This window comes from Stenella coeruleoalba, assembly GCF_951394435.1.
Source record: "Stenella coeruleoalba genome assembly, chromosome: 8".
Lineage (NCBI taxonomy): Eukaryota > Metazoa > Chordata > Mammalia > Artiodactyla > Delphinidae > Stenella > Stenella coeruleoalba.
Window position 1 is genome coordinate 100,920,038 of NC_137154.1, and position 27,081 is coordinate 100,947,118.

General features: G+C 55.8%; 1 protein-coding gene across 6 annotated transcripts in view; it reads left to right on the top strand.

Moving 5' to 3' along the window:
• The window catches only part of ST3GAL4 (ST3 beta-galactoside alpha-2,3-sialyltransferase 4), a 40,600-nt gene extending 14,667 nt beyond the window's left edge, over positions 1-25,933 (top strand). For 2 of the 6 annotated variants that reach the window (XM_079930871.1, XM_079930870.1), the window contains exons 2-11: positions 17,958-18,030; positions 18,280-18,388; positions 18,808-18,888; positions 19,085-19,182; positions 19,360-19,420; positions 19,861-19,956; positions 20,053-20,242; positions 20,925-21,068; positions 24,886-25,029; positions 25,282-25,933. In XM_079930871.1, the coding sequence (XP_079786997.1) occupies positions 18,015-18,030; positions 18,280-18,388; positions 18,808-18,888; positions 19,085-19,182; positions 19,360-19,420; positions 19,861-19,956; positions 20,053-20,242; positions 20,925-21,068; positions 24,886-25,029; positions 25,282-25,368 (1,026 nt within the window). In that variant the 5' untranslated portion in view covers positions 17,958-18,014 and the 3' untranslated portion in view covers positions 25,369-25,933. The remainder of the gene's footprint in view (positions 1-17,957; positions 18,031-18,279; positions 18,389-18,807; positions 18,889-19,084; positions 19,183-19,359; positions 19,421-19,860; positions 19,957-20,052; positions 20,243-20,924; positions 21,069-24,885; positions 25,030-25,281) is intronic. The other 4 variants (XM_079930872.1, XM_079930873.1, XM_079930875.1 and 1 more) reach the window with 4 other exon arrangements.
• Positions 25,934-27,081: the final 1,148 nt, after the last annotated feature.

Here is a 27,081-nt window from a genome sequence, read left to right on the forward strand (position 1 = left end):
TGTGTGTGCGTGTGTGTGTGTGCGTGTGCGCGCGGGAGAGTACGTACACGGGTTGTGTGGCAGAGAGAACATGGGCCTGCATCCGCGTGTGGACAAGAAGGGGTCCACTGGTGTGGGTCTGGGCCCCCCTCCAGGCCGTCATTGTGCAGCCCTGCTCCTAGCCCAGAGCTCTCCTCTGGGCTTTGGGGCCCTGGCTCTGCACTGAGGCTTTCCTCTGTCTTGGGGGCCAGCTGCTCCCCTGTTGTGGTCCCACGTGGTGGTGGCTGGTCCGGGGCCACCCACTCAGCTGCCTGGGGGCCCTGGGGCCAGTGTGTTTTGCCCCCCACCTCCCCCAATGGAGGCGTGGGGGGGCTTCCTGCCCGGTGCCTCACCCCTGCCGAGGCGGAGGGAATGGGGAACAGCTGCGCCGGCCGATCCCGGCTCCGTATGGATTTGGTTTGACAACAAAGCTCCCTCTGTGTGTTCTCAGGCCCCTTACATAACCGGGGCGGGGGAGGCAGGCAGGAGGAGCTGGAGATGGGGACAAGGTGACAGCAGGATGGGGCGGCTGGAAAGGGGGCAGGGGCCGGGAGGGGCGCGGAGGGGAGGGAGAGAGACGACCGTCGAGAAGGAGGGAGGGTGGGCAGCGGCAGGAGGAAGAGCCTTGGCTTGACCCCGCGGGCCTACTTCCCGCCTCCCAGGGCGGAGGAAGCTCCGTTTCCAGGTCCTCTGGCCTTGTCCTGTGGGTGCCTTGTCTTCCTTTCTGGAGCCCCGCCTGTCAGCCCTGGACCTGCAGAGGAGGGGCTGCTGGGCCTGAGAGTCCAGGAGTGAGGCCAGAGGAGAGTCTGGGGCTGAGCCTCAGAGGCGTCCTTACCCCACCCTGTAACCGAGCACATTCCCTAAAGATGGGAATCGGTCTCCCTGGTGCCTTGGGCTTCTCGTCCCTCCTCCTATAGCCCCGGACCTGGGCCGGAAGCCCCTCGTCCCTCCTATAGCCCCAGACCTGGGCCGGAAGCCCCTCGTCCCTCCTCCTATAGCCCCGGACCTGGGCCGGAAGCCCCTCCAGCTGTTCTCTTGATGGTGCTGCTGAGGGACGCTGACCCTGTCGGGTGGCCCCAGGCCTCCCAGCTCCTCACGCAGCCCCCCACCTGGGGCCTCCCCAGCTCCAGACCCTCGGCCACTTCAGAGACCCTGTGGCCCTGTCCCCTGCACACCACCCCCCTCAATAATCAGACACTCTCTTCTCACTGTCACTGTCCCCGCAGCTGTCCAAATAGAGTGAGAAGAAAATGTTCTCTTTCCGGAACAGCTGGACTGACAGGCCGGGAAGGCCAGGTGAACTGGCCAGGCTTGGGTGTGTTCCTGGGGGCAGGAGGGGCCCTGTCCCAGGACCCTGACCCTGACAGCTTCTAGGCAGGAGGAAGGGCTCGTGGAAGAGGCCAAGAGGATGGATGGGGACGCCTGTCTGGCCTCCCAGCTTCAGACGGGGCCAGGGCCCCGCGGTGGCGCAGTCTCCTGGGCCTTCTCAGGGTCTCCTCTGTGCCTCGGTTTCTCTGAGCCGGCTTCTGGCACCAGGCTTCCTCAGAAAGAGGAAGTGGTCTGGCCCTGAGGGTTCTGCTCATGCGCGGGCCGCAGCTCCTGCCCTTCCAGCCTGAGAACCACGACGGCTCCCAGAAGGGCAGAGGGGAGGAGCTGCTGGCAAAGCCCGGGGTTTTCCTGGGCGTGAGTGGCAGAGAGCCCAGGGTTCTGGCTCGTGGCTTGACCCCCGGCACCGCCCTCCGTGAGATCTAGGGTGCCCGCCCAGGGGCACCCTCTATGACCCTGGGCCAGCAGCTCTGGGGAGAGGCGGCGTGGGCACGGCCCAAACCTGCCGAGCAAGCCCGAGACTGGAATCCTCAGTCCCCAGGCCCAGACTGCCCCAGTCCTGCCCCCCTCCGCCTCCCCCAGGACTGGGAGCCAGGATGAGTCTGGAATTGCTAATGCCTCAGGGCCTGAGCCCCAAAGGGCTTGAATGGGGTGGGAGGTGGGCAGGGGAAGGCCTAGGGGTTTCCTGGACTTGGTAGCAGGAAGATGAAGATCAGGTGCAGGTGCAGAGAGGCTGGGACAGGCCAGGAGGATGGTGAGTGAACGCTCACTGGGGGGGTGCCCTGCCCCGGGGCAGCGGCCTCTGCCCCTTGCCTGACATTGCCTCCCCTGGCCCCGGGAACACGCTTACAAGGCCGAGTGTCCCCCCCTCTTTGCTTTCCTGCAGCCCCCTGCTCGACAACCCATCTTCCTGGGTACCTCTGAACACAGCTGGGGTGAGGCTCCCTTCCTGGGAGCTGGGCTTGGCCGCCCCAAGCCAGGAGCCCAGGGCTCCCCTTTTCTCAACTTTTGGAGATGACAAGATCCCCAGAGGACTGGCTCAGCCACTCCTGGCCCCTCTCAAATCTCAAGGTCCCTGGCTGACAACCCAAGGGACCTGCAACCTGACAAACAAACTTCGCTGGAGCCGGAGCTGAAGTTGAAGGAAGCCGGTGGGCAGTGCCCTTCTCGAAAGATGGGGGAAGACAGCGCCCTGGCAGAGGAGGCCCAGCAGGCCCCAGAAGCTGTCCGTTGTGGCGGGAAGTGGGGCCAGCAGGGAGGAGGAAGAAGGAGGAGAGAGGGGGGCGGGGGGGGGGAGAGGGGGAGAGGTGTGTGTGTGTGTGTGTGTGTGAGAGTGTGTGTGTGAGTGTGTAGGGGTCATGTTTATTCTGGGCTGTGCTCCTGTGCTTGAACAGGGATTCGTGTGTTTGTGCTCAGAGGTGTGTTTGTAGGTTTTCAACACGGAGGGTCTCAGTGGACCAGAGTGGAGCTGGGCTGGGAAGGGGCTCAGAGTGTCCTCTGGGTGCCTCCCGGCTCTGTGCGTGCTCAGATCTGCCTCCCTGTTTCCCTACAGGGGCTGCGTGAGCCCCTGGCAGGGGAGGCTCTGGGTCATCCCTGATGACCTGGCAGCCCTCGTGCCAGCAGTCCCACCTGCTCTGCCCTGGCCCTGCCCCAGAGGGACCACTGGTCAGACTGGAAGGTCTGCACCTTCCCCAGCAACACCTAGAATGCTAGCCGCCCCTCCCCTTCCTCATTGGTAACCTTTACCTCCAGGAGAGTTGTATAAACAGCTGATTTGTGGAAACATCTTACTGATGTGAAACGATCTCAAAAGGGTCTCTCTTATCGGCTTCACTGTTCCCAGGAGACAGGCTGATGGAGGAAACGGAGGTCTTGTTTTCATTCTCCGCAGTTTCATTTCTCCTCCAGAAACCCCACCCCAGAGGCCGTGCTGCCCCGCCGCACTCCACCCTGCACGATCCTCCCCTTTTGCCCTAATCCCACCCTCAGCACCTCTGACCCCGGTGGGCTCCTGATAGAAGTTCAGGCGTGCACTGAACTTGGCCCTGTAGCGTCCCTGCTGGGGGACGTTGGGAGTACCAGCTCTGGAGAGGGGACACCGCTCTGCAAATGAGGCACTGCTCAGAGTGGAGCGGGTGCTGCCCCTGGAGCTGCCGGGGGAGGGGGACAGCTTGGCTCTGGCTGGAGGTCTGGGGCCACGCCCCGTGGGACTGGGCACTTTCTCTAGGAGGGGTTGTACCCAGAAAGGGAGAGCGGCTTGGCCACTGAGGACTCCAACGCCCCCTGAGCCTGGCCTGTACGTGGGATCCACGTTCAGTGCAGGCAGAGTCTGGGTGGCACTCCCCCGTCTGCCTGGGCAGCTGCGTGCGTGCCATGAGTGCAGTGGACCCAGCGGCTGGGAGGAGAGGTGAGTGCAGTCGTGGTTGTGGTGTCTGGTGGGAGCTCTGGACTGCTCCCCGTGCTGGCCTGGGGCAGACCTGGAGTGGAGAGGGGCTGCCACGCACTGGGGGGAGGCCCAGACCAGGAGTCACCTTCAGCTTCCAGGGGCCCAGTGCTTGCTCTGGGCTCAGCCGGTGCTAAGGCTGCGGGCTTTCAATCCTGGGATATGTTTTGAGGCTCCCACACCTCCCAGAACTTGTTCTTGCTACTCCCATTTTACAGATGGGAAAGCTGAGGCCCAAGAGATGCAGGAGCTTTTCTAGATCCACCCCAGACAGCTCCCCCCAATTCATGGGTGCCAGAGAGTGTAGGGCTTCTGAGCAGTTCAGACTGCTTGAATTCTTTATTTCTGGAGACCCCGGGACCCTTAATTTACCTCTGTGTGCCTGTTTGCTCATCTGTAAATGAGAATGAAAGAGGACTACCACACAGAGTGTTTTAAAAATTAAATAAGAGAAAAAAAATTAAATGAGGTTTTGCACAAGAGCTGCTGAACAGCCCCAGGGATCTTTAAAAAATGAATCCAGAGTGTCACTCTTCTGTTCATACCCTCCAGTGACTTCTCATGGAACCCTGAGTAACGTCCAGGCTCCAGGGTGGCCTGTGACGTCCTGTACCACCCGGCCAGCGGGTCTCCCTGGCACCGCCACTGGCCCTTCCTCACTGTCTCCGGTCACTTTGGACTTGTTTCTGTTACTTACACCCCACAGGCCCCAGGGTCTTTGCTCTTCTCTCGGGCTGGAACCTCTGCTCCCACTCCCCCACCCACCTTTCCATGACCGCCTCTCGCTTAGGTCTGAGGTCAAGAGTCAGCCCCTCAGGGACCTGCCAACACTCCATCCCAAGGTGCTGCCCCATCTCCCTCTGCTCCACTGCCCTGTTCTGATGGCCTCACTGTGTGTTCCTTCTTCTTCTTTTTTTAAATAAATTTACTTACTTTATTTATTTTTGGCTGCGTTGGGTCTTCATTGCTGCACGCGGTCTTTCTCTAGTTGCGCTGAGCAGGGGCTACTTTTCGTTGCGGTGCACAGACTTACTGCGGTGGCTTCTCTTGTTGCGGAGCACGGACTCTAGGCGTGCAGGCTTCAGTAGTTGTGGCACGTGGGCTCAGTAGTTGTGGCTCGTCGGCTCTAGAGCACAGGCTCAGTAGTTGTGGTGCACGGGCTTAGTTGCTCCGTGGCATGTGGGATCTTCCCGGACCAGGGCTCGAACCCGTGTCTCCTGCATTGGCAGGTGGATTCTTAACCACTGCGCCACCAGGGAAGCCCTCACCGTGTGTTTCGTGGCACCTTTTCTTATTTATCTATGTGGTTGTCAGGTGTCTCCCCCCACCCCTCCCCCCGCTCCCCAGATGTTCACTCCAGGAGCACAGGCCTGTTACCTTGTTTCCTGCTGTAGTTCAGTGCCTGAGGCTGTGCCCTGGGTGCAGTAGGCCCGCAGTCCCTGTCAGCTCCTGTTTCTTCTGGACTGCCCAGCCTCACCGTGTCCCTGGAGGCCTCAGGACCCCAAACCTGCCCTGGGACAGGGCTGTTCTTGCAGACAAGCCCTTCTGAGGAGCAGGCAGGTGGGGCAGGGGTGTGTCCCCTTGGCTTTCCTTCCCCCACTCAGGATTCGTCTCAGGGTGACCTCACTTAGAACATCACCCAGCTGCCCAAGGTATATGAAGTGGGTGTCGATGGGCCAAAGGTGGCAGGACTCTTTCCCTAGAAACCACTTCTGCTGGTAAAACAGGGTATTCCTGCGAATTCAGAGGAAATGACACATGAAAAGATAAATATGGATGGGATGACTGTACCAACTTTCCGAATGGCTACGCCCCGCCCCTGGTCTTTGTACCCCCAGATCTTTTCCCTGGGCTCTTTATAACCTGGCAAGGATTCTGGAGAAGGGTTAAATTGCTCTGCTGTAAATGATGTTGCTGCTAGCCTGTACAGAGCCTTTACGGAAAGCAGAATGAATGACCCCTGCGATTGGACACAGCCCTGCACGAGGGTGACGGTTTGATAAGCCAAGGGAGGGCTGGATTTCAGCCCTCACTCCCTACCCAGGCCTGGCCGCACACACTCAGTCTGCATAGCTGTGCCTGGTGGCCCTGCCCCTGCTGTTCCCTGTCTGCGGAGTGGAACATAAGGAGAGAGAAGAATGGCCTGTGTCCATTGGATCCATGAGGGGGAATGATGAAGCGCATTCTGGAGTCTGAGACCAGCTGCTTCTACTTCTCCCCGGTAACAACCTTAGAGCCCCTCTTACCTGGCATATCCACCCACCCTAGAAGGAAGTGCCCTGTTTTTATCTCCATTTGATGCAGCAGAAAACTTGAGATCCAGAGAGGATCCAACACTTGTGCAGCCAATAAGTGGTCGGTCTGGAATGCAGGTCCGGGTGTGTGAGACTCCAGAGTTTACATTCCTTTTTTTTTTTTTTCCTCTCCTCTTTTCCTTTTAGCAAAATTTTAGTTGAAAGTGTATCACACTCACCCGTTAAAAAAAATTAAACCTAAAAAGGGTATATGGGGCTTCCCTGGTGGCACAGTGGTTAAGAATCTGCCCGCCAATGTGGGGAACACGGGTTCAAGCCCTGGTCTGGGAAGATCCCACATGCTGCAGAGCGGCTAGGCCCGCGAGCCACAACAACTGAGCCTGCACTCTAGAGCCCGCGAGCCACAACTACTGAGCCCGTGTGCCACAACGACTGAGCCTGCGTGTCTGGAGCCTGTGCTCCGCAATGGGAGAGGCCACGACGGTGAGAGGCCCGTGCACTGCAATGAAGAGGGGCCCCCACTCACTGCAACTGGAGAAAGCCCTCGCACAGAAACGAAGACCGAACACAGACAAAAATAAATAAATAAATAAATAAAACGGTATATGATATAAAGAAGGCCTTTCCCGCATTCTAGACCCCTGCCCCCTTAGTTTCTTGCGCATCCTTTGAATAATCTATTCCTTTAGCGACATATCCACATATATGCGTGTAAGTCTTTTGTTAAAAGGGCATTGGAGATACACAGAACACTGCTCTCCACCCGCCTTTTTAAAGTTTCATCATGTACTTGGGAGATAATCTGGTGTCAGCGTGCATGCATTTGCATCCTCTTTTTCACAGCTGTGTAGCGTTCCGTTCGTCGTTTGTGTGGTTATGCTTCTAAACGGGTCCTTGTGGATTTTCGGTAGAATTTCAAGTCATTTACATCTTTCACTGTCACAAATAGGGCTGTCTGTAAAGACTGTGATAGAAAAGTTCATGTAAATATAGGAGCCTTTTCTGTAGAATAAACTTCTAGCAATGGAATTCCCAGGCTAAGGGGATTTTGACAGATATTGCCAGGTCACTTCCAAAAAGGTCACCCTGATCCACTTGTGATCTAACAGAGGGCCTGTTTCCCCACCTCCCCAAGCAGCGTGTGCTCTCAGGCCTCTGGAGCTTTGCTGTTACGATCAGTGAAGAATGGGTCTTTCCTCTGTGCCTTTATTATTATGTACTGTCAACTGCTCATTCATGTCCTTTGCCTATTCCTCTGTCTGATTTGTTGACTTGTTTCCCTTATTGACTTGCATGAGCACATTCCAGGCTAAGGGAATTCATTGGTCTGATACATATTATGTTACAGAGATACTTTTCCTCGTTTGTCATTTGTTTTTTAACTGTTCATCCTCTCTCTCCGCCTTCTCCTGCCGCCCTCTGCTTCTTAAATCTTTATGTTGTTGAATTTATCTTTTATAGCTTCTGAATTTTTGTCTTAAAATCTGTACTGCCTCTTTTCAGGATAAAAATATTTCAAAATATAAAGGATAATAGAATCCCATGTGACAGCCAGATTTACAAATGCTCATGTTTTTGCATCTTCTGTCTGAATAGAACTAATCCCCGTCCTCACGATCCATCCCAGTTTACTCGATCTCTTCCTGGAATGTAATGGTCACCAAGAGTTGGGTGATTCCTCCATGTTTTGTTTTGTTTTAAATTCTTTTAGCTCACACGCGCTATATATAGTCTTGTGTGTTTTTTAAATCAATGAGACCATACTATAAGTATCTGTTTACAGTTTTTTGAAAACCTTAAACATCAGGTTTATCCTAATAGGTCCATAGAGAGTACTTTCTTCCGTTTAAATGGCTGTGTTCAGTTGTGTGATGATACAGTTTGTTCAGCCATCCCTCCACTCTTGGACATTTAAGGTGTTTCCATTCTTTTGCTGTTGCCACAGTGCTGCAGTAAACATCCTTAGTGTGTGTACACGTACAAAGGCAGGTCACACTGGGATACACCTAGACGTGGAATTGCTGGCTCATAGCGTATGCACGCCTTCAGCCTTACTAGATACTATGAAGTACTTTTTGTCAATGAACAAAGCCTTTATGTCAGTGAACGCTAAGCCTTTATGTCAATGAACGCCTGCCAGCGAAATGTGCAAGAAGTGATATTCGGTTTTAACCTGCATTCCCTGGTCACTGAATGAGGCTGAACATCTTTCCACGTTTGTTAGGTGTGTGGGTTTGAGCTGCGAATTGCTTTTCCTGTCCTTTGCTATATTCTCTTTGGTTCCTTGGTCTTTTTCTTAATTGGTTGGAAGGATTACTGCTCCATCCAGGTATTTGTTGATGATATGCCTTCTCTGACTTGTCCAAGTCTGGAACTCTGCACCACTGTACCACTGCCTCTGCCTGTGGCCGAAGAGCTTTGTGAGCAGCTGTTCTGCAAAGGGGGCACCGCTCAGGAGAGGGCTCTGATCAGGGGTCTGGGCACCTTCTCTAGGAGGTGCTGTACCCGGAAAGGGAGAGTGGCTTCTCCAACAAAGCCTCATCTCTCTCCTCCATCCCATGATCCTCCCCACCCCAGCGAGGCAACCCTGAACCTGGCTAGTACGTGGGATCCACGTTCAGTGCCGGCAGAGTCTGGGTGGCAGTCCCCCGTCTGCCTGGGCAGCTGCGTGCGTGCCATGAGTGCAGTGGACCCAGCGGCTGGGAGGAGAGGTGAGTGCAGTCGTGGTTGTGGTGTCAGGTGGGAGCTCTGGACTGCTCCCCGTGCTGGCCTGGGGCAGACCTGGAGTGGAGAGGAGCTGCCACGCACTGGGGGGAGGCCCAGACCAGGAGTCACCTTCAGCTTCCAGGGGCCCAGTGCTTGCTCTGGGCTCAGCCGGTGCTAAGGCTGCGGGCTTTCAATCCTGGGATATGTTTTGAGGCTCCCACACCTCCCAAAACTTGTTCTTGCTACTCCCATTTTACAGATGGGAAATCTGAGGCCCAAGAGATACAGGACCTTGTCCAGGGACAGCCGGCCCGTGATCACAGAGGCTGGGTTGGACCTCAGGTCTGCGTCCAAACCCCTTTCCTCTGCTTCCAGGAGACCAAGGGTACTTGGAGGTCTGGGGCTTGCTGGCTGGGGTTTTAGCCCAGGCTGGCCCTCTTGAGCGAGTAAGGAGGAAAGGAGGTTTCCTGGGTAATAGGGTGTCTCCAGGCCTAGCTCTCCTGGGACTCCACAGAGTATACTGACATCAGCTCGCAGTGTTGTCCAGCAACCTTGGAGCTGGTAGTGATTAAAGGAAGTCAAAGGTTAACCCTCGCCAGTTCTGTAGAAACAACACCTTCTGGTATAAGGGTGTGTTTGTGAGCATAGCAATGTGCCTTTGGCAACAAATGTGGCACCGGTTGGGTCTGCCAGGTCCTGGGCTGACGTCTGACAAGCCCCTGGCCCCTTGTTTGACCAGGTCGTGGCAAAGTAAGGGTGTGGAAATTTTTAACTTGGCGAAACCTTCTGTTCACACTTGTTCTGCTAATTTGCTCATTCATTTAGACATCTGTTCATTTCAATATTCGTCAGTTACCTACCACACATCAGGTGTTTCATTTGGTGCTGGAGACACTGTGGGCCACAAGAAGTCCCTGCTTTCTTGGGTCCTATGATCTTGTGAGTACGGGAGACACTGTGGTGTTCCTGCTACAGAGGAAATGAAACAGGGCGACCGGGTGGGACAGACTGAGGGAGTGGTTGGGTAATCTGGGACCCGGTGCCAAGAGGCAGCATGGAAGCGTGAGTGCCAGGATCCTTGAGGGGTGGCTGGGGAGAGCAGCCTGTGCTTGGGTCCCAACAATGATTCCAGATCCCCCCAACATTTATACTGTAATCGACCCCCCTGACAAGGACTCAGATGTGAAACTCCTGGCACTAACCTTGCCTCGTCCTCCATCCTCAAACGGGGTTGGGGTGCAGATGGGGGCATGTGAGCTGAGATTCTTATCTTTGGGGAGGGGAGGGTGTGTTTAGGAAGTGTGGTGAGGCCTCGGGGGTCACCCGGGACCTCTTCAGTTCAGTGGCCACCCAGTTCTGCTCCATGTACGGTTCAGTCCTTAGTGCTGTGCTTTCTGGTCACAAAACAGCCTGAAAAAGTGTTTTTTCAATGATGGCTGCCGCCTCAATGTAAGTAATTTTTAAGGGGATAGTTTACTTACTTTGTTTTGTAGTGAGTCTTTGGAATCCCGAGCATGGGCCCCGCAGACAGCGTTCCTCAGCGCTGACTAGCCGCAATGCAAGTCCTCCACGGCCACGTGAGGCTGCGGCCACCTCACCTGCTGGGGCGCGGCGGGGCAGGTGCAGTCCACCATCTTCAGAAGGGGCATCTGGAGGCCGGAGGGAGGGAGGGGACTGGCCGTACTGGTGGTTTCAAGCCCCAGTTCCTGTAGGGCCTTCAGCTTTGGCTTCTTGGGGCTAGATTCACTGGCCCCTGGCTGGGAGATAGGAGGAGGGAATCGTGCCCGGGAGCCTGGCGCAGGTCGACGGCCACACCGGAGTTTTTCTTAATTTATTGTGGGCATGAACCTGTACTGTTGACTCCCCACGCCGTCACTACACTTAAGCTCTTTTACCCAGCGAGTGGAATTCAAAGCTCGAGCCCCACCCTGGCCAACTCCAGAAGTATGATCTTCACGTGGTTCTTTGTGGTGTCTTGTGACTGGTAGCTGCTGAAGTGGAGAATACAGTGTTTCTCTGCAGGAGGCTGCAGGCCTGGGCTGTTGGAGACGCCTGCTGGGGGTGGAGGGTATCCTGTGGACCCCCAAGGTGGGGAGCAGAGAGCCTTCCTGCCCTGCAGGTGGAAGCCTCTGCAGCCCCTTTCCTCCAAGCTTAGATGGCTGGAGAGGTGCCCCATCTGCCCACTGGTGGGCCTTGAGGCAGTTGGTCAGTTACTCTGCCCTCTGCCGCTTCACAAGAGCCCCGGGCCAAGACCAGCTCCCTCCCTACTGGGGCTGCGGATCACACTGTGCTGTTCAGGCTGTGTCTAGCCAGCGGCCAGGCCAGAGGGGCTGGAGTGGGTATCTGACCTATTGCTACCGCCTCTTCCCCTCTTGCTCTGCCTGCTCTGTGGCGGTGTAGTTCCCGATGAGTAAGTTAATTCAACAAACTTGTGTCGAGAGCCTGCTGTGTACCAGTCACTGTTCTAGACATCGGTGATACAGCATCGAACAAAACGACAGCCAAAGTTTTTCGCAAGCCAGGGAGAGGGATCTGAAATGTGAGGTGTAGGGGGGATTTTTGACCAGAGGTGGAGAAGATGAGTGGAGAGCTGAGTGGGTAGATACCTAGCCTGTGTCTAGGGGGAAAGCATTCCAGGCTGAAGGAACAGCCGGAGAGGAGGGAGTGGGCCTAGCCCAGTCACGAACAATGAGGCCCGTCTGAGGAGAGCAGACTAAATGAGGGAAATGGTGAAGGAGAGCAGAGAAGTGCTGGTGGGGAGATCACGTGCGTTCTTACAGGTCAGAGCAAGGGCTTGGCCTTTCTTTCTGAGTGGATGGGTGCCGTGGAGGGTTTCTGAGCTGAGGAGGGGTGATACAGGTGACCCATTCTGGAGAATCGTGGTTAGTTGACGGCACCCAAGAGTGGCTGATCACAACACAGTGCGACTCCAGTGGCCTGTGTCCTCACCTCGCCTCGCCTCGCAGTTGTGTTAGTTACATCAAGTTCAGCGTCCAGCTCAAGGCCCCCAGGAATAACGGCAGAGGACTCTAAGCTGAGAGGAATCGCTGTGGGTTAGCTGGCGCTGTCGAGACTCACACACCTCAACAGGCTGGAAACATGGCAGGCGACTCCCGAGATGAGACGTTTGCAAGCAGCTGTAGTAGCGCAGTCCTGCTCTTTGGTTCCAGAGGGAGGCCACACGAGATCAGGGCGCAGGAGACCTGGCTTACCAGCTGAGGGGTGTTGGTTCCCTGCCAGTGAAGCGGCATGGCCGTGAGAAAGTGAACGCGGTCTTTGCCAGCACTTGTGGAAGTCTGGTGTCCAGATGGAGGGCATTGGTGATCCCATGAATACAGCTGCAGGCTTTGAAGACACGCTGGAGGGCTTCCAGGGGGCCAGGCGACTCGCCTGGGAAGGAGCGCAGGAGGCTCCTCTCAGCTGTCAGGAGCCTCTGAAGGACTTTGATGTGACGGAGGGCAGCTTCCTCCTGTTGCTCCAGAGGGCTGCAGGTGGGCCCTCTGAGGATCTTGGCGTCTTCACAGGATGGTTTAGGGGCGGCGGAGGGCAGGAGTTAGGAATGCGCCTCTGGAGCTAAGCTCCTCACCGGCTCGGCGACCCTGGGCAAGCTGCTGACTCTTTTTGCACCTCGCTTCCCTGTCTCCACAATGGAGGTAATAATAGTGTTTAACTCATAGGGTTGAGATCATACTCGGAAAGCCCTTAAGAGTACCTGGCAGAGCAGTTCTCGATACGTGGTAATGTCTGGCGACATTTGGTTGTCAGAACTGGAGAGTGGGGGTCATACTGGCCTCTAGTGGGCAGCGGTCACGGTGCTGGTAACCACCCAGTGGTGCACAGGATAGCCTCCACAGTGATGACTCACCTGGTCCCCAAAGCAATGGCAATGAGGTTGGCACCCCCCTGGTGTTGCACACAGTAAGTGCACAGTACATGTCAGGATCAGTAAGGGATGCCATACATTTTTAGTCTCATCTTATTACTCGTGTGTCAGATTTTTATAAAACATCTGCTACGTCCTAGGCACTGTAATAGAGTCTGAAGATATAATGCAGGCCTGGACCACAGAGGTCATAGTCTCATGGGCAAGATACGAAAACACATAATAATGTGATATAAAATTATATTATGTGATAAAGCATCTTCTCTAGGTGCTCTGGTAGACTCTTGGTATAATCAAGCCTCCGATTTCAGAGGTCAGAGGATAGTGGGCAAGCCATGAAAATAGTAATTATATAATACAAAAGGTTTACTACCTATTAGGTGCTAAAATCAAGATATAAACAATTTTTTGTGGAAAGAAAAACATTGCTTAGAAATGTCAGAAAACACTTCGTAGAGGAGGGGCCGGTGCTGCAGAAGGAGTGAGATTGTTGAGGCTAACGGGGGCTGCGTTGGGTCTTCCTGCTGGAGGAAAGCCCGTGCAGAGGTGGGGTTGTGGAAGAAGACGGCACCTGCAGCGCACGTGGCAGGAGCTCCGAGATGCACACGCAGGCCTTGGGGCCTGGGACTGAAGTGCCCTGGTTGCCTCTAAAAAGCTTTGGTTTTTCATTGAAGGAATGGGGTGTGATTGGAGCAGGAGGGTGGTTTGATCCAAACCATTTCTGAGAAAGATACCGTGTTGGAAGTTCTGAGGAAGAGGCTTGAGTGAGGAAAGACTTGTGGTGAAGAGACCAGTTAGGAAGCAGATAAATTGGGGTGAGATCTGGAATCAACCTGTGGCTCAAGAAGAGGAGATGCAGCCTGCTTTCCGAAGTACTTCTGAGGCTCTAGACTATGTGGCCCTCACGCTGCGCTGAACTTTATCAAGCTTCACATCCCAGTGCCTCCTATAATGGCGAGCGTTTAGTGGGAGTTCAGCAAACATTTGCTGGAATGAGGAACTGGGGGTAGAATGGGTAGCGTTTCGTAGGGATGGTGCGAAGGCGAAGGAGATGTTGGGCGGATGAGCTGATGAGAATGTGGGGTGGGGGGGAACGGGGAGACACGGGTCCAGTTGTGGACGTGTTACGGGTGACTAGTTTAAGATCCTCCAGGGAGGATGAGCCATAGAAAATTAGAAATATTAGGACAGGATCTGGGAGAGAAATTACAGAGCTGAAAAAGAGCTTGAATCATCAGGGTCTGAGTAGTAGTTAAGCCTCTGAAAATGAATGAACCTGGCCTGTGTAAACAAGTAGAGGAAGAGCAGAGGTTCAAGGGCAGCTCCCTGGAGAATGCCAGCACTTAAAGGAGGTGGAGCCAGTTTGGAGGAAACCTGGAGAGAGTCTTGACCTGGAAGCATCGGCCTGTTCGTAGCAAAGGCTTCAGAGTACGGGGAAGAGCGAGAATAGATCTTTTTCAGGTTTGACCGTTAGGAGGCCACTGAAGGCTTTGGCAAGAGCGATTTCAGCTCAGACAAGGCTCAGGGGTGGAGTAGGGCAGAGGGTTGAGTGGGAAGCGAGCATGTAGCACAGATTAAGGAGTCTGACCACTGGAGCTCGAGATGGAGAGGCAGAGGTAGCTTGAGGAGGAGACAGAAGCAGAGAGGGGGGGTGTTTTGTTTTAGGCACAGGGAGACTTGACTATATTTCTGAGTCAAAGGAAGCAGAGGAGGGGGGAGAGGTGGAAGCAGCAAGGCCGAGGGGGATCACTGGTTGGGAGCAATGCTGGAAAGGTGGGCGGGGACCCAACCCAGTATCCGGGTGGGCCAGGAGTGGCAGGTGAGTCTAGAGGTGGCAGGCAGGCAGCTCCGGGTTTTCCCCACAGGACTGAGGGACAGTGACACGGATTACGGCTTCTGCCCCACTGGTTTTCCCATCCCCCTTCTCAGGAACATTAAGCCACAGCCCTCTGATGGGCCCAAGGGCTTGGAGGGGCCTGGCGTCATGCCATGTCCATGGGTGACGTCCAGTTCTGTTCATCTTGGTACAGCGGGTACCCACTGAGTACTTGCTGTGTGAGGCTTTGAGCGCCAGGCAGCAGGAGGCTTCTGTTCTTCACCGCGTCCTCCAGTTTTGCCCTTTGGCGACTCCGTGGCAGGGCTCAGCAGCCTCGCTGCAGCGGGGGACGCTGTGGTTCTTAGCAGAGCACCGGGAGGGCACACAGCCTTCCCGCCTTGGGGTCAGCTTTACCTAGCGGGTCGGGTGAGCCAGTCTCCTGGGCAGCTGGTGGCAGGCAGAGGTTGCTGCACCTTGGACATGAGTGGACGAGATTTCTGTTCTCCTGCCCAGGTACCCTGCTGTGACTTTTCTTCTGTCCTTTTGTCCCTGGGGTGGGGACGGCTGCTGGGAGAAGGCTCCCTGTTGTCCAGAGGCAGCAGGCAGCCCAAGAAGCCCGCGCCCCTGGAATCCTGGGGGCTGAGCCATCCTCTTGGCTTGGCCAGCAAGGGGAGGGGGTGGGTAGGTGGATGACATCCCTGGGGGTCTCTCGGAGCAGACCCCAGGACTAGCCAGTCTGCTTAGCATAAGACCAGCACAGTTTAGGAGGAAAGTGCAGAACGTTACTGGGGAAGAGGTCAAAAAAGAGTAGTTTTCTTGTTCAGGACCCATCACCTCCGACCACCAAAGTTCTCCTTCACTGAGGACAGCTGAGTCCTTGACCTTCAGTTACTGCACAACACACTCTCTGTAGCGTTCTCCATTTTGGCTGCATGTTAGAATCACCAGAAAGGTGAGCTTTTTTTGTTTGGTTGGTTTTTTACTGGCCAATGCCTGGGCCCCATGCCCAACCAATTAAATAAGACTTGGAAAGTGGGGTCTAGATGTCAGTAAATGCCTCAGCTTCTCAGGTGATTGCCTTGTGCCCCGAGTGCTGTGACCTGCTGTTACAGGGAGATGGAGTACGCTGGACTGAATCCTGATCAGAAAGGACTGAGAGCACGGAGGGTGGGAGAGGCTGCAGTTCATAATGTAAAGAATGTGAGAGCCTGAAGGATCTTGTTTAGAGCTTTGCAGCTCTCCGTGCGGTCCCAGCCTAGCAGCAGAGCACCACCTGGGAGCCGGTTAGAATGTTGGACCCACGACACCCACTGAATCAGAACGTACACATCAAAGATTGAGAACCGTGCTTTCGCCATTATCCGGACCAGTGGTACTCAACCTTGGCTGGGTTAGAATTGCCCCTGGGTGCTTGAATACATTCCAGTGCCAGGCCAGACCACTTAAGTCAGAATTTCCAGTTATGGGACCCAGATACTGCAGTCCTCCCGTTCCGCCAAGGTCAAGGACATCCATCTTGATAAGCGCATCTCAAGCTCGAATGTGCATGTGAGTCATCAGGGGATCTTACGCAAACGCAGTTTCTGATTTGTGCCTCTGGAGGGGTCCGGGATTATACATTTCTAATAAGGTCCCTGGTGAGGCTCAGGCTGCAGATCTGATAAATATATTTGAGTCACAAGCATTTCTTAGGCCAAATTCCCAGTTTTACAGCTGAAGTAACTGAGGGTCAGAGAGGGAAAAGTGACTCCCCCAAGATAACCCAACACGTTATTCATTCAATACTTGCTGAGCGCTGGCTGTGTGTCAGGCAGTGTGCTACATGCTGGGGCTCAAGCTGGGAATAAGACAGACCCGATTCCTACCCTCACAGGGCTTATGTGCAGTGGGGGAGACAGACAGAGAGCAAGTAACTAAACGAATTACAGATCGGGAGAAGCGTGTGAAGGGGATAACGTGGTAGGGCATGACTTGGCAGTTGTGGGTAGGTCGGGGAGGCAGGCCACCCTCGGAAAAGCAGTAGGTCTTGACTTTCACTGGGGTCTGCTGATTACAACTCTAGAGCTCTTCTTTACTGGACAGGACCAGCCCCCATCCCCACTGGGATTCAGAGATGGGCCCTCCTGACCCTGCTGAAAACATCTGGCTCTGGTCCCCACCCCTATCCCTTTCCCCCACCCGGCTTTCTCTTTCCCTCAACACTCTCATTCTTGGGTATTTGCGGACTCAGGGTGGAGCCTGGGGAGTACCCCTGGGAGCAGAGCATCGATTCCATAACAGGACAGTGTTACGGAGGATAATCGATTTATGATTTCTAACCAAAACCAGACCTCGTCCAGATGCGGTCCCCCACCATTGAGAAATAATTTGAGATTTTTCATTTCTCCCCAAAAGAGCACAAACACTAGGGCTTCCCTCCCTTTCCTGATCCTTCAAAAGAACCACGTGGGCAGCTTGTGAAGATGCCCATCCCAGGTCCCACCCCAGCTGGCTGAACCTATCCCCGGAAAGGGCCCTGGAATCTGTGTTTAGTATGTGGCCCATCTGATTCCTACAACCCAGATCCTTGGGGAGGATGTCATGGAGAGAAGAAGCTGGCGCTCTGCGCGCATCCCGTGCCTCTCTGTGTGGCTGTGAAAGCTGCAGAGATTTCTTCCCGGTGACTCAGAAACACGGTCCTTGGCTGGCTTTGCGACTGGAGGGGCCTCGCTGTTGACGTGCATGTAGCAACTCACCCCTCCCACAGCCCTGTCCTTACCTTGCCAGCCTCTGCCCTTACCTGAAAGGGTCTCCTTTCTCTCCTCTGACCAGCCAGACCCCTCTCACTCTCCGCGCTCCTGTTCAAACAGCCTGCCTCCGTTGAGTTTCCCCCATGGACCTGGTGGTGAGGGCTTGGACTCTGTTTGGACTCAGCCAGAGGCTAGAAGGGCTGCAAGAGAACTTGTGGACCATCTGATGGTCCCACAGTCACCCCAGGGCCTGGCCCGAGCAGATCTGTTCAGGTGGAATGGTGAGAGATTGATGATAGAGGCGTGGACGGTGGCCAGAACCAAGGGAATGCCTTGGATGTGGAGAAAAGATAAACTTCAGTTGTGTACAATGTGAATCACGCCCTTGTACAGTTAGCTTAACTTTCATGTAGAAAATGGGTGGAGGTACATCTGTTTCCTGGAGCTGACCCTTCCGAGGTCCAAGTGAGGGATAGGACACAGTGGGGGGAACCATGCCGGGGAGGCTGTGGTAGGCTGGTCTGGCCTGGGACGGAATTCGTGAAGGGTGGGACTTGGTTTCCCTCTCTGGGGCGTAGGCCCCGCCTGGACCGCTGATGCTGCCTTTGAGGGGTTAGGGAGATGCCCAGGGTGAGGAGGGCCACTCCCTGGATGGCCGCCCTGGAAGCAGCTTGGTGCTTTCTGGAGGCGGGAAGAGGCAGGCTGTGGGTGTGCCCTGCTCCAGTGTCTAGGCGACAGTGTTCGTGGTGCTGACCAGACACCTGTGACTCCTGCCTCCTAGGTGGCCCGAGGCAGCCGGGATGACAGCTCTCCCCAGGAACCCTGGCACCTGAGAAACATGATCAGCAAGTCCCGTGAGTATTCCCCAGGAGCTCCCCACCCTGCGGGGTGGGCTCCCCAGAAGCAAGGGGTTGGGGAGGGACCGACACGGAGCCAGGGGCCCCTGTCTTCATCCTGAAGGACGGCAGAGACACTTGGGTCCAAGCCCTGAGCCAGAGAACTAGGGCCAGGCGAGGGCCTGCTGTGAGCCGGCCTTGCAGGGGCCCCAGCTGAGGCAGCTGAGAAGGGGGCCTGGGGCTGTGCCTCCCTGTTTCTGCTTCCAGCTCTTCCGTGCGTTCGCCCTGCAGGCTGGAAACTCCTGGCCACGCTGGCTCTGGTCCTGGTCGTCATGGTATGGTACTCCATCTCCCGAGAAGACAGGTACATTGAGCTGTGAGTCCACCTTTCATGTCCTTCCGTGGGTTCTTCTTGGGAACCGGGCTCAGGGATGGAGCGTCATGAGGTGGGGACCTAGTGGGGGGACAGGAGGGTTCAGAGAGCCAGGGCATGACCTCTCCCATACACTACTAGCCCAGGATCCTCTGTGAGGGGAGTTGGTGGGTTTTGGGGGGTAGGACCTGGGATGACTCCCCGGGGTCCTCACCCAGGGAGTTCAGGAGAACAAAGAACTGGCTTTGCAATGATTTGGTTTCAAAGTGGGACTTGGGCTGACACCGGTGCAGCCGGAGAGTTGCTCTCCGGGGCCTTGGGGCCGGCGTGCCCTGGGAGGAGGTGGAGGCTGCCTGGAAAGCTGGCCCCCGGGCCCGGGAGGTCTGACTGGAGCGCCTGCCTCTCTCCTTTTCTGTCTCCAGCTTTTATTTTCCCATCCCAGGGAAGAAGGAGCCATGCCTCCAGGGTGAGGCGGAGAGGATGGCCTCCAAGCTCTTTGGCAAGTATGTGAGGATGCGGGGCGGGCCTGGGTGCCGGCTAGATGGAGGGAACCGTGCTGGTGGACGTGGGCCAGGGTCAGCCTGTGAGGGAGGGAGAGGCCTCGGTGTGTATACGTAATGTGAGTCAGGGGTCTGACCCAGTTTCTGGCATGAAGATGAATCTCTTTCTCATCCCCACCCTGCCTTCACCTCGGCACAGCTACTCCCGAGAACAGCCCGTCTTTCTGCAGCTTAAGGATTATTTCTGGGTCAAGACGCCATCTGCCTACGAGCTGCCCTACGGGACCAAGGGGAGTGGTAAGTATCCGCCTGGTCAGGTGGGCACGGTGGCCTCACCTTGGCCGCACAGCTTCCCGTTTCCTGCTGTCCGTGGTCCCAGCGCCCAGGTTCTCAGCCAGGCCTAGATCCTGGGGGCGGGGCAGGGAGGGTTGACAGCCTTTGGAGATCAGCCCCTTCGTTGCGGTTCTTTTGTAGAAGACCTACTGCTCCGGGTGCTGGCCGTCACCAGCTACTCCCTTCCAGAGAGCATCCAGAGGTGAGGAGACCCTCCCTCCTGCCCCAGTGTGAAACCGTCATGGTCTGGCACCTCCCAGTGAGCCTGCCTGTCTCCAGGGGAGGCGGGCACGCCAGTCCCCACGGCGGCTGAGCCTGGGTACCAGGCTGCTGGAGTGGGCAGAGGCTGCTGAGGGTATTGCCATGGTAACAGGCAGGCCTGGGCAGCAGTCGGGGGCTCCGAAATGGGGTTTCTTCTTGGTACTCCCCAGGCACCTTCCCTCCTCCTCTCTCTCTTCCGTGCTCTGTTCAGTTTCCTCCCCCTTGAAAGCCCAGGGCTGCAGGCTCGGCATGACCAGAAGCAGGACTCCTTGGAGAGGCCTGGTCCGTGGGGGCCAGGGGCTGAGGGGCTGAGGGGGCCTGGGCAGACCGGGGCAGGAGCAGGGGCTCCTTCTGGGTCTTACCACCCTGTTCCCGGGGCAGCCTCAAGTGCCGCCGCTGCGTGGTGGTGGGGAACGGGCATCGGCTGCGCAACAGCTCGCTGGGAGAGGCCATCAACAAGTACGACGTGGTCATCAGGTCTGTATGAGCGCCCTTCCCTCTTCTGTTTGGAGGCGACGGTAAACAGACCCAGTGGGATTCTAGGTGACGGGCATCCTCCTCCCTGCCTCCCAGGTTAAACAGCGCACCGGTGGCTGGCTACGAGAATGATGTGGGCTCCAAGACCACCATGCGTCTCTTCTACCCTGAATCCGCCCACTTCAATCCCAAAGTGGAGGACAACCCTGACACGCTCCTTGTCATGGTAGCTTTCAAGGCCATGGACTTCCACTGGATTGAGAGCATCCTGAGTGATAAGAAGCGCGTAAGCGGAGAGACTGGCAGGGGTGAGGTCGCAGCCTGGGGATGGGGACGCCGCCCGGGTCAGGCCCTGCCGCTCCATCACGTGTGCCCCACGGTCCTCAGGAGCCAGTAAGGGGAAGGTGTGAACTCAGTGTTCTACTGCAGGGGTCAGACAGCAGCAGCGAAGGGCACCCTAAGCTCGAGGCTGCTTGGGACAGAAGAACTGCCAAAATATGTTTGCCGGTGAGAAGCTTGGCAGCAGAGGGACCAGTTGGTAGTCATCTCCAGGTGGAGGCAGTTAGAACAGTCGAGATCTCTGTCCTTCTAGGTGGACTCCAGAAAGTCCGCTCTGTCTCTTTGCCATCCAGTTGACAGCTGAACTGTCCGACTGTCCATTTTTTGCCACGTGTTCAGCTGGCCCCTTCTACCTGCATGGCTATACTTGGAAGCGGACAATGGTTGGAGCCCATACTCTACACACCATGGCACCTGGCCTCCCCTGGGGGGTGCGCCGCTCCCCTCTCTCCCTCCTCCTCTCTTCTGGTCTCCTCTCCCACCTCTGGTGTAGGCCTCCACGTCCCTCCCGTCACCCCGCGCTCCCGAGGGCCTGTGCCGTCAACACAGGGGACCCGTCCCCTGGAGAAGCCCCTCCCCCTCCCCGTTTCAACCCACTGGCTCTCTCCCTCCCACCCCCACCCGCCTAGGTGCGAAAGGGCTTCTGGAAACAGCCTCCCCTCATCTGGGACGTCAACCCCAAACAGATTCGGATTCTCAACCCCTTCTTCATGGAGATTGCAGCTGACAAACTGCTGAGCCTGCCGATACAGCAGCCGTACAAGATTAAGCAGGTGACGACGGGCTGCAGACGGACGGGGAGCCAGAGGGCTGGGGTTCTCTGTGGGAAGTAGGAGGGACTTCCTAGAGGCTCCAGAAGGCCAGGGAGGACCCCAGGCAAGGGGAAAACAATAGCAGAGACGGCAGCACACGGCCCCCAGGCGCACACCTGTGATCAGAGGCAGGTATTCTGGCTTTTACAGCAAGGGAGGGCACACACTCTTGAGATGCTCTGGGGCATCTCCAAAATGGGGAGTCAGGGAAGGGTATGTTTAGGGCTTGGGTGCTAGAAGAAGAGGATGCCTTTGGCAGGCGCTGATCAGAATCTGTACACTGGGGATTTGCTGGGACAGTCAGTAGTCTTTTTTTTTTTTTTTTTTTTTGGGCCGCGGGCCGCACGGCTTGTGGAATTTTAGTTCCCCGACCAGGGATTGAACACGCACCCCCGGCAGTAAAAGCGTGGAGTCCTGGGTTTCCCTGGTGGCGCAGTGGTTGAGAGTCCGTCTGCTGATGCAGGGGACGCGGATTCATGCCCCGGTCCGGGAAGATCCCACATGCCGCAGAGCGGCTGGGCCCGTGAGCCATGGCCGCCAGGGCAGTCCCAACAGTCAGTAATCTTATGTTTAGGATATGGAGCCCAGGCTGAGCCCTGTGGTTACTATTTGATCACTTCATCTGTGGTCCAGTCTTGGCGCATATTGGTCTAAAGGAGTTAAAAGAATGTGAGAATGCAGTTGGTCCTGCATATCATGGTTTGGTAAGTGTGACGGTTTGGGAAGTCAGGGTGCAGTTTGCAAGTTCTGGTTTTGGTTTCGGCTCGCACAGCCCTCCCTAGTGGTCTTCTGCTGGCGGGTTTTGGCACACTGGGTAGCTTCCCAAGCAGGTACTTCCACCGTATCTTTGAGCCCTCAGAGAGGCTGTGTGAGGTAGGAGACAGAAGTAATGATCAGGGCTTCCCTGGTGGCGCAGTGGTTGAGCATCCGCCTGCCGATGCAGGGGACGCGGGTTCGTGCCCCGGTCCGGGAGGATCCCACATGCCGCGGAGCAGCTGGGCCCGTGAGCCATGGCCGCTGAGCCTGCGCGTCCGGAGCCTGCGCTCCGTGACGGGAGAGGCCACAACAGTGAGAGGCCCGCGTACCACCAAAAAAAAAAAAAAAAGAAGTAATGATCAGACATAGACAGGACTCATGGTGCTACCTGCTGTATGGCCTTGGGCCAGTCAGCCACTCAGAGCCTTGGTTTTCTTATCTGTGGGGTGGGGAAAATAGGACTACTGACCTTTTAAAGCCATTCTAGAATTTAAAAAGATAATTACGTGACGTGCTTATCACAGAGGTTGGCACACCGTGAATGCTCGATAAACGGTTGCCAAGTTTTGAATAAACGATTTTATTCTTTCTTTTCTTGTTTTCGGCCGCACTGCATGGCTCGCGGGATCTCAGTTCCCTAACCAGGCAGGGATCGAACCTGGGCCACGGCAGTGAAAGACCGGAATCCTAACCACTTGGCCACCAGGGAGCTCCCCATGATGCTATTCTTTATTGAATATCTCCTACGATTCAGCTTCCTAGGTTGAATGCCTGCTTTTGCGACTGCTCAGCGCCAGGCCCCAAGTTTGCACGCACGGGGAATAAGACGTGCCCTCTGCCCTAAGGAAACTCGGTCTAGCGGAATAGACATGCAGGATGCAGCCCGGAATGGCAAAGCGCTCCGATCGAGGGTTGTTCCGAGTGCTGCGGGGTCTCAGAGGAGGGGCGGAACTCTGCTTGGGGCTGTCTGGAGGTGGTGCCACTGGAAGAGGTGGTACTGGAGCTGGGCCCTAAGGGGTCGTGGGGCCCATCAAGCAGAGAATTGGGGAAAGGGATTTCATTTGGCAAGACCAAACAACGCCCCTGGCACTGAGTTCTAGTGCACATGGAGTTGGGTGGGGGGCAGCAAAGAGGAGTTTTCTGGCCCTGGTGGCAGAGGGTGAAGGCTAGAGAGGGAAGCCAGAGATTAGGACCAGAACCCAGCTCCTGGCAGGAGGAAGAGGGAGAGGAAGGGATGAACTTGAGTTTCCTGTTTCCTGCCTCACAGATAACCACAGTTTAGAGGCTTAAAACACACCCATGTATTGGCTTATAGTTGTGGAGGTCAGATGTCCAGTACAGCACGGCTGGGTTCTCTGCGCAGGGTCTACAAGGCTGAAATCAAGTTGGCAGCTGGGCTGCGTTCTTTTCTGGAGGCTCGGGGGGTGAAATTTGCTTCCAAGTTCATTCTTGTTGTTGGAAGAATTTGGTTCCTTGTGGTTGCAGGACCGAGGTCCCCATTTCCTGGCTGGTTTTCAGCCTAGGGGTGGTACCCTCAGCATGTAAGAGCTGCCTGCATACCTTGCTGTCTGGTCCCCTCCATCTTCAGGCCAGCAATGCATGATAAACCCTCTTGTGCTTCACACCTCGCACTTCCTCCACTGCTGATCTCTAGACCCAGATATAAAAGCTCATGAGATTAGGTCAAGCCCACCAGGACTATCTATTTTACAGTCTACCGTGCCACATTAAGCAATATAATACAATGTAATATATCTCATCCTATTCATAGGTTACACACACTCTCAAGGGCAAGGGGTCATTGGGCTTCATCTTAGAATTCTTCTGCTACAGCATTTCTTTTAAGGTGAAATTGAGAGATTTGTGACAGTTTCCAGCACAACTAGGTGGACGGTAATATGTTTAACAGTTACAGGAATAAACGGGAAGAGAAGAGTTTGCTAGAAGGTGACGCATGTGTGGTTTGGCAGAGGTCTGAACCGGATGAGATAACACAGTTGGCGGTAAAAGCAACAGGGCTGAAATGGAAGGCTGGGGCAGGTAGTGACATGAAAAGATAGGAGAGCTCAGAAAGGGAAGCTGGGGAACACCTGGCCTTAGGGGATCTGACAAGGTCTGGGGAGTGGAAGGCAGGTCATCCCTGCTGAGGAAGGCGGTTTGTGAGGTTAGAATATCAGGTGGCCCATCCCCGTGGATGGCTCAGGGGTGGAGAAAGTGAGGTCCTCACAGCAGCCCATACGGTAGGGGGTGCGGGAGGTACTGCTGTCCCCACTTTATAGGAGGGAGAGCCCACCCTCATGAAGGGCACACAGCCCGGAAATGTGAGAGCCTCGGGGCTTCCAGGAGAGGTGAGTTTCTCCAAGACGGAGAGCAGAACCTTTCCACTCCTTGAGTGACTTGTTTAACGGTTGTAAGCCTCAGTTCCCCATCTGGAAAATGGGGCTAATAATACTATGTACCTCAAAGTGTTTTTGTGAGGACTGGATGAGGTGGCATATGGGGCGAAATGCTTAGCATAGTGCCTGGCACACAGCAGGTGCTCCGAAAATCGTACATGTTATTATTACTATCATTTTTGTCATCTTGATGGCCACCATCATCCCCAAAGGCCCAAACCCTCCCCGGACGTGTTGAGCTGTAGTATGCGGTATGGTAGCCACGAGCCACGTGTGGCTTTTTTTTTGTTTTTTGTGGCTGCAAGGCACGGCTTGCAGGATCTTCGTTCATCGACCAGGGATCATACCCGAGCCGTCGGCAGTGAGAGCACGGAGTCCTGACCCCTGGACCACCAGGGAATTCCCCACATGTGGCTATTTAAATTTAAATTTTCATTAAAATTGAATAAAATAAAAAGTTCAGTTCCTTAGCTGCATGAGCCCCGTATGGCTCGTGGCTGCCATACGGGACAGCACAGATGCAGAACGTTTCCATGATACTAGAAGGTTCTGTTGCAGAACGCTGGCCTAGAGGTGCTGAAAGGAGCAGGCTCCCTCTAATATCTTCCCCACGCTTTGTCCCTCAGAAGCCCACCACAGGGCTGTTGGCCATCACCCTGGCCCTCCACCTCTGTGACCTGGTGCATATCGCTGGCTTTGGCTACCCAGACGCCCACCACAAAAAGCAGTCCATTCACTACTATGAGTATATCACACTCAAGTCCATGGTGGTAAGTGGTCCCTGCTGGTGAACTGGGGACCCTGAGGGAGTGAGGGTGGTCCCAGAGATAGCTCACCGAGAGGTCACACGGAGAGTCAGAACTGGAAGCAAGGCATCTGGACTCCCAGGCCAGCGTCCCCTGTATTCTGTCTTCCTTCCGAGAGCCGGTGTGGGGAATGGAGCTCCCGGGGTGCGGGCCTACGGGGAGGGCCAGGTAGCTGCCTGGGAGTTCCTCAGTTGGCTTCCTTGGCTGTCTCCACAGTGGTCAGGCCACAATGTCTCCCAAGAGGCCCTGGCCATCAAGCGGATGCTGGAAATCGGAGCCGTCAAGAACCTCACGTACTTCTGACTGGGCAGGAGCTGTACCCATCCGTCTGCTCACCCTGCTGAGTGCCCCCATCCATGGCTATGGGGGGTGCCTGGTCCCAGCTGGGACTCACCCTCCCCTGTGTGGGTAGGAGGAGGCCAGGTCTGAGACGAGGCTGTGTCCCTGGCGGCTCCGGTGGAGGCCAGATCGAGTCAGGGTGGCGGCCCTGAGGCAGCAGGAGCCCGGCCAGGCACGGGGCTTGCTGCTGTGGCATCCCCTCTCTGCCAGCGCCGGGAGATTATTTAACGGGCTATTTAATTAAGGGGTAGGAACATGCTGTGGGCTGGCCCCATGGCATCCAGAAAAGGGGGCATATTACCGTGTTCTGCTCACTTTTTACACAAAAGTGATGGACCCACTACGGCCTAGACCCAGAGCAGGCCTCCCAGGAGGGCGAGGCGTCTGGAGCGGGCGGTGCCCGGAGCGGGTGGTGCCCTCCAGAGAAGGGCTGCTCCCTCCCAGCGGGCATGGGAAGAGCACTGGCACAGGGCTTCTGTGGAGGAGAGGACCTAAAAGGGGTTTCAGACTTATTAAACTATTTTTCCTAAAACAGAAGCAGCTGTGATACCCTGTGTCCTTTCAGAGTAAAGAAGACACGGATGCGCAGTGGGCCACAGCAGTGGGTCCCTCTCCCGGCAGTGGACAGGCTCGTTAAAGACCCACTGAGGCCCAGAGTGGGCCAGGGTCATTCAGGAAATAATTATTTACTGAGTACAGTGCCTGGTGGGTGCCAAGTCGTGCTTTGTCACCCTGGCGTAGCAGGCGGAGCAAGTGGTGCTCCAAGCAGCCCTGTCTGCTGGACACCGAGCCTGGCATCTGCATCCTGCTTTACTTTCCAGAGGTAGGGAGGGGCAGGAGGATGCCAGGGTGGAGCGCCAGCACCCTCTTCCACCTCCCTTCCTCTCCCTCACCAGCCTCTTTTCCAAAATCTCATTCTGGGAGGTGTGTGTTTGAGGACAGGGGTGGAGACACACAAAGAAATCCAAGTTTCCCTTCTCAGATTAAGTGGGAATCATAAAATGGAGTTTACAGAAAGTCCTGCCAGTGGCCCAGGCAGCAGAATTGGGATGGGCAGGGCATGGGGGGCGTCTGAGGGCTTGGCGAGGCCTGTCAGCCGGTCGCGGAGCCACAGGATGAAATGCTTTTGCCATCCCCCAGTCTCTAGAATTGATACAGCCCTGCTGTCTGCCTGTCTCTACCCTTGCTTTGTTCCTCATCTCCCCAGGCCCTGCTTAGCTGCCAAGTGGGCTTCCTGCCACTCTCACAGCTGTTCCTTTACATCTGGAGCCAGGAGGGAGAGCTGGACCTCCCCCAGAGGGAAAGGGACTCACAGCTGTGTTCCTGGCTTTCTTGGAAAGAGCTGAGGCCTTGAGGTTTTGAGACAGCAAGGCTGGGACAGGACAGATAAAGAGGGGCAGAGATTTGGGAGCAACAGAGGACCCATTGCAATGGATGGGCAGAAGCCTGGCAGAACACTTTTGCTAGCTGCTCTCCCCCCAGGGGAGACAGGGAATTCTGAAAGCAGATTGGGCTGCAGCCCCAAGCCCCCTCCCCTCTCCACCACACGGGCCAGCTTCGTCCCCCAGGCTTTGTCCTGGGGGGCCTTGCTGACTCCGACAGGCGTCACAGGCGTGAGTATGTTCGGGGATCTCAGCTCTGCTGATTCCTGATGCTTCTCCAGCTGCTTCTCGTAAG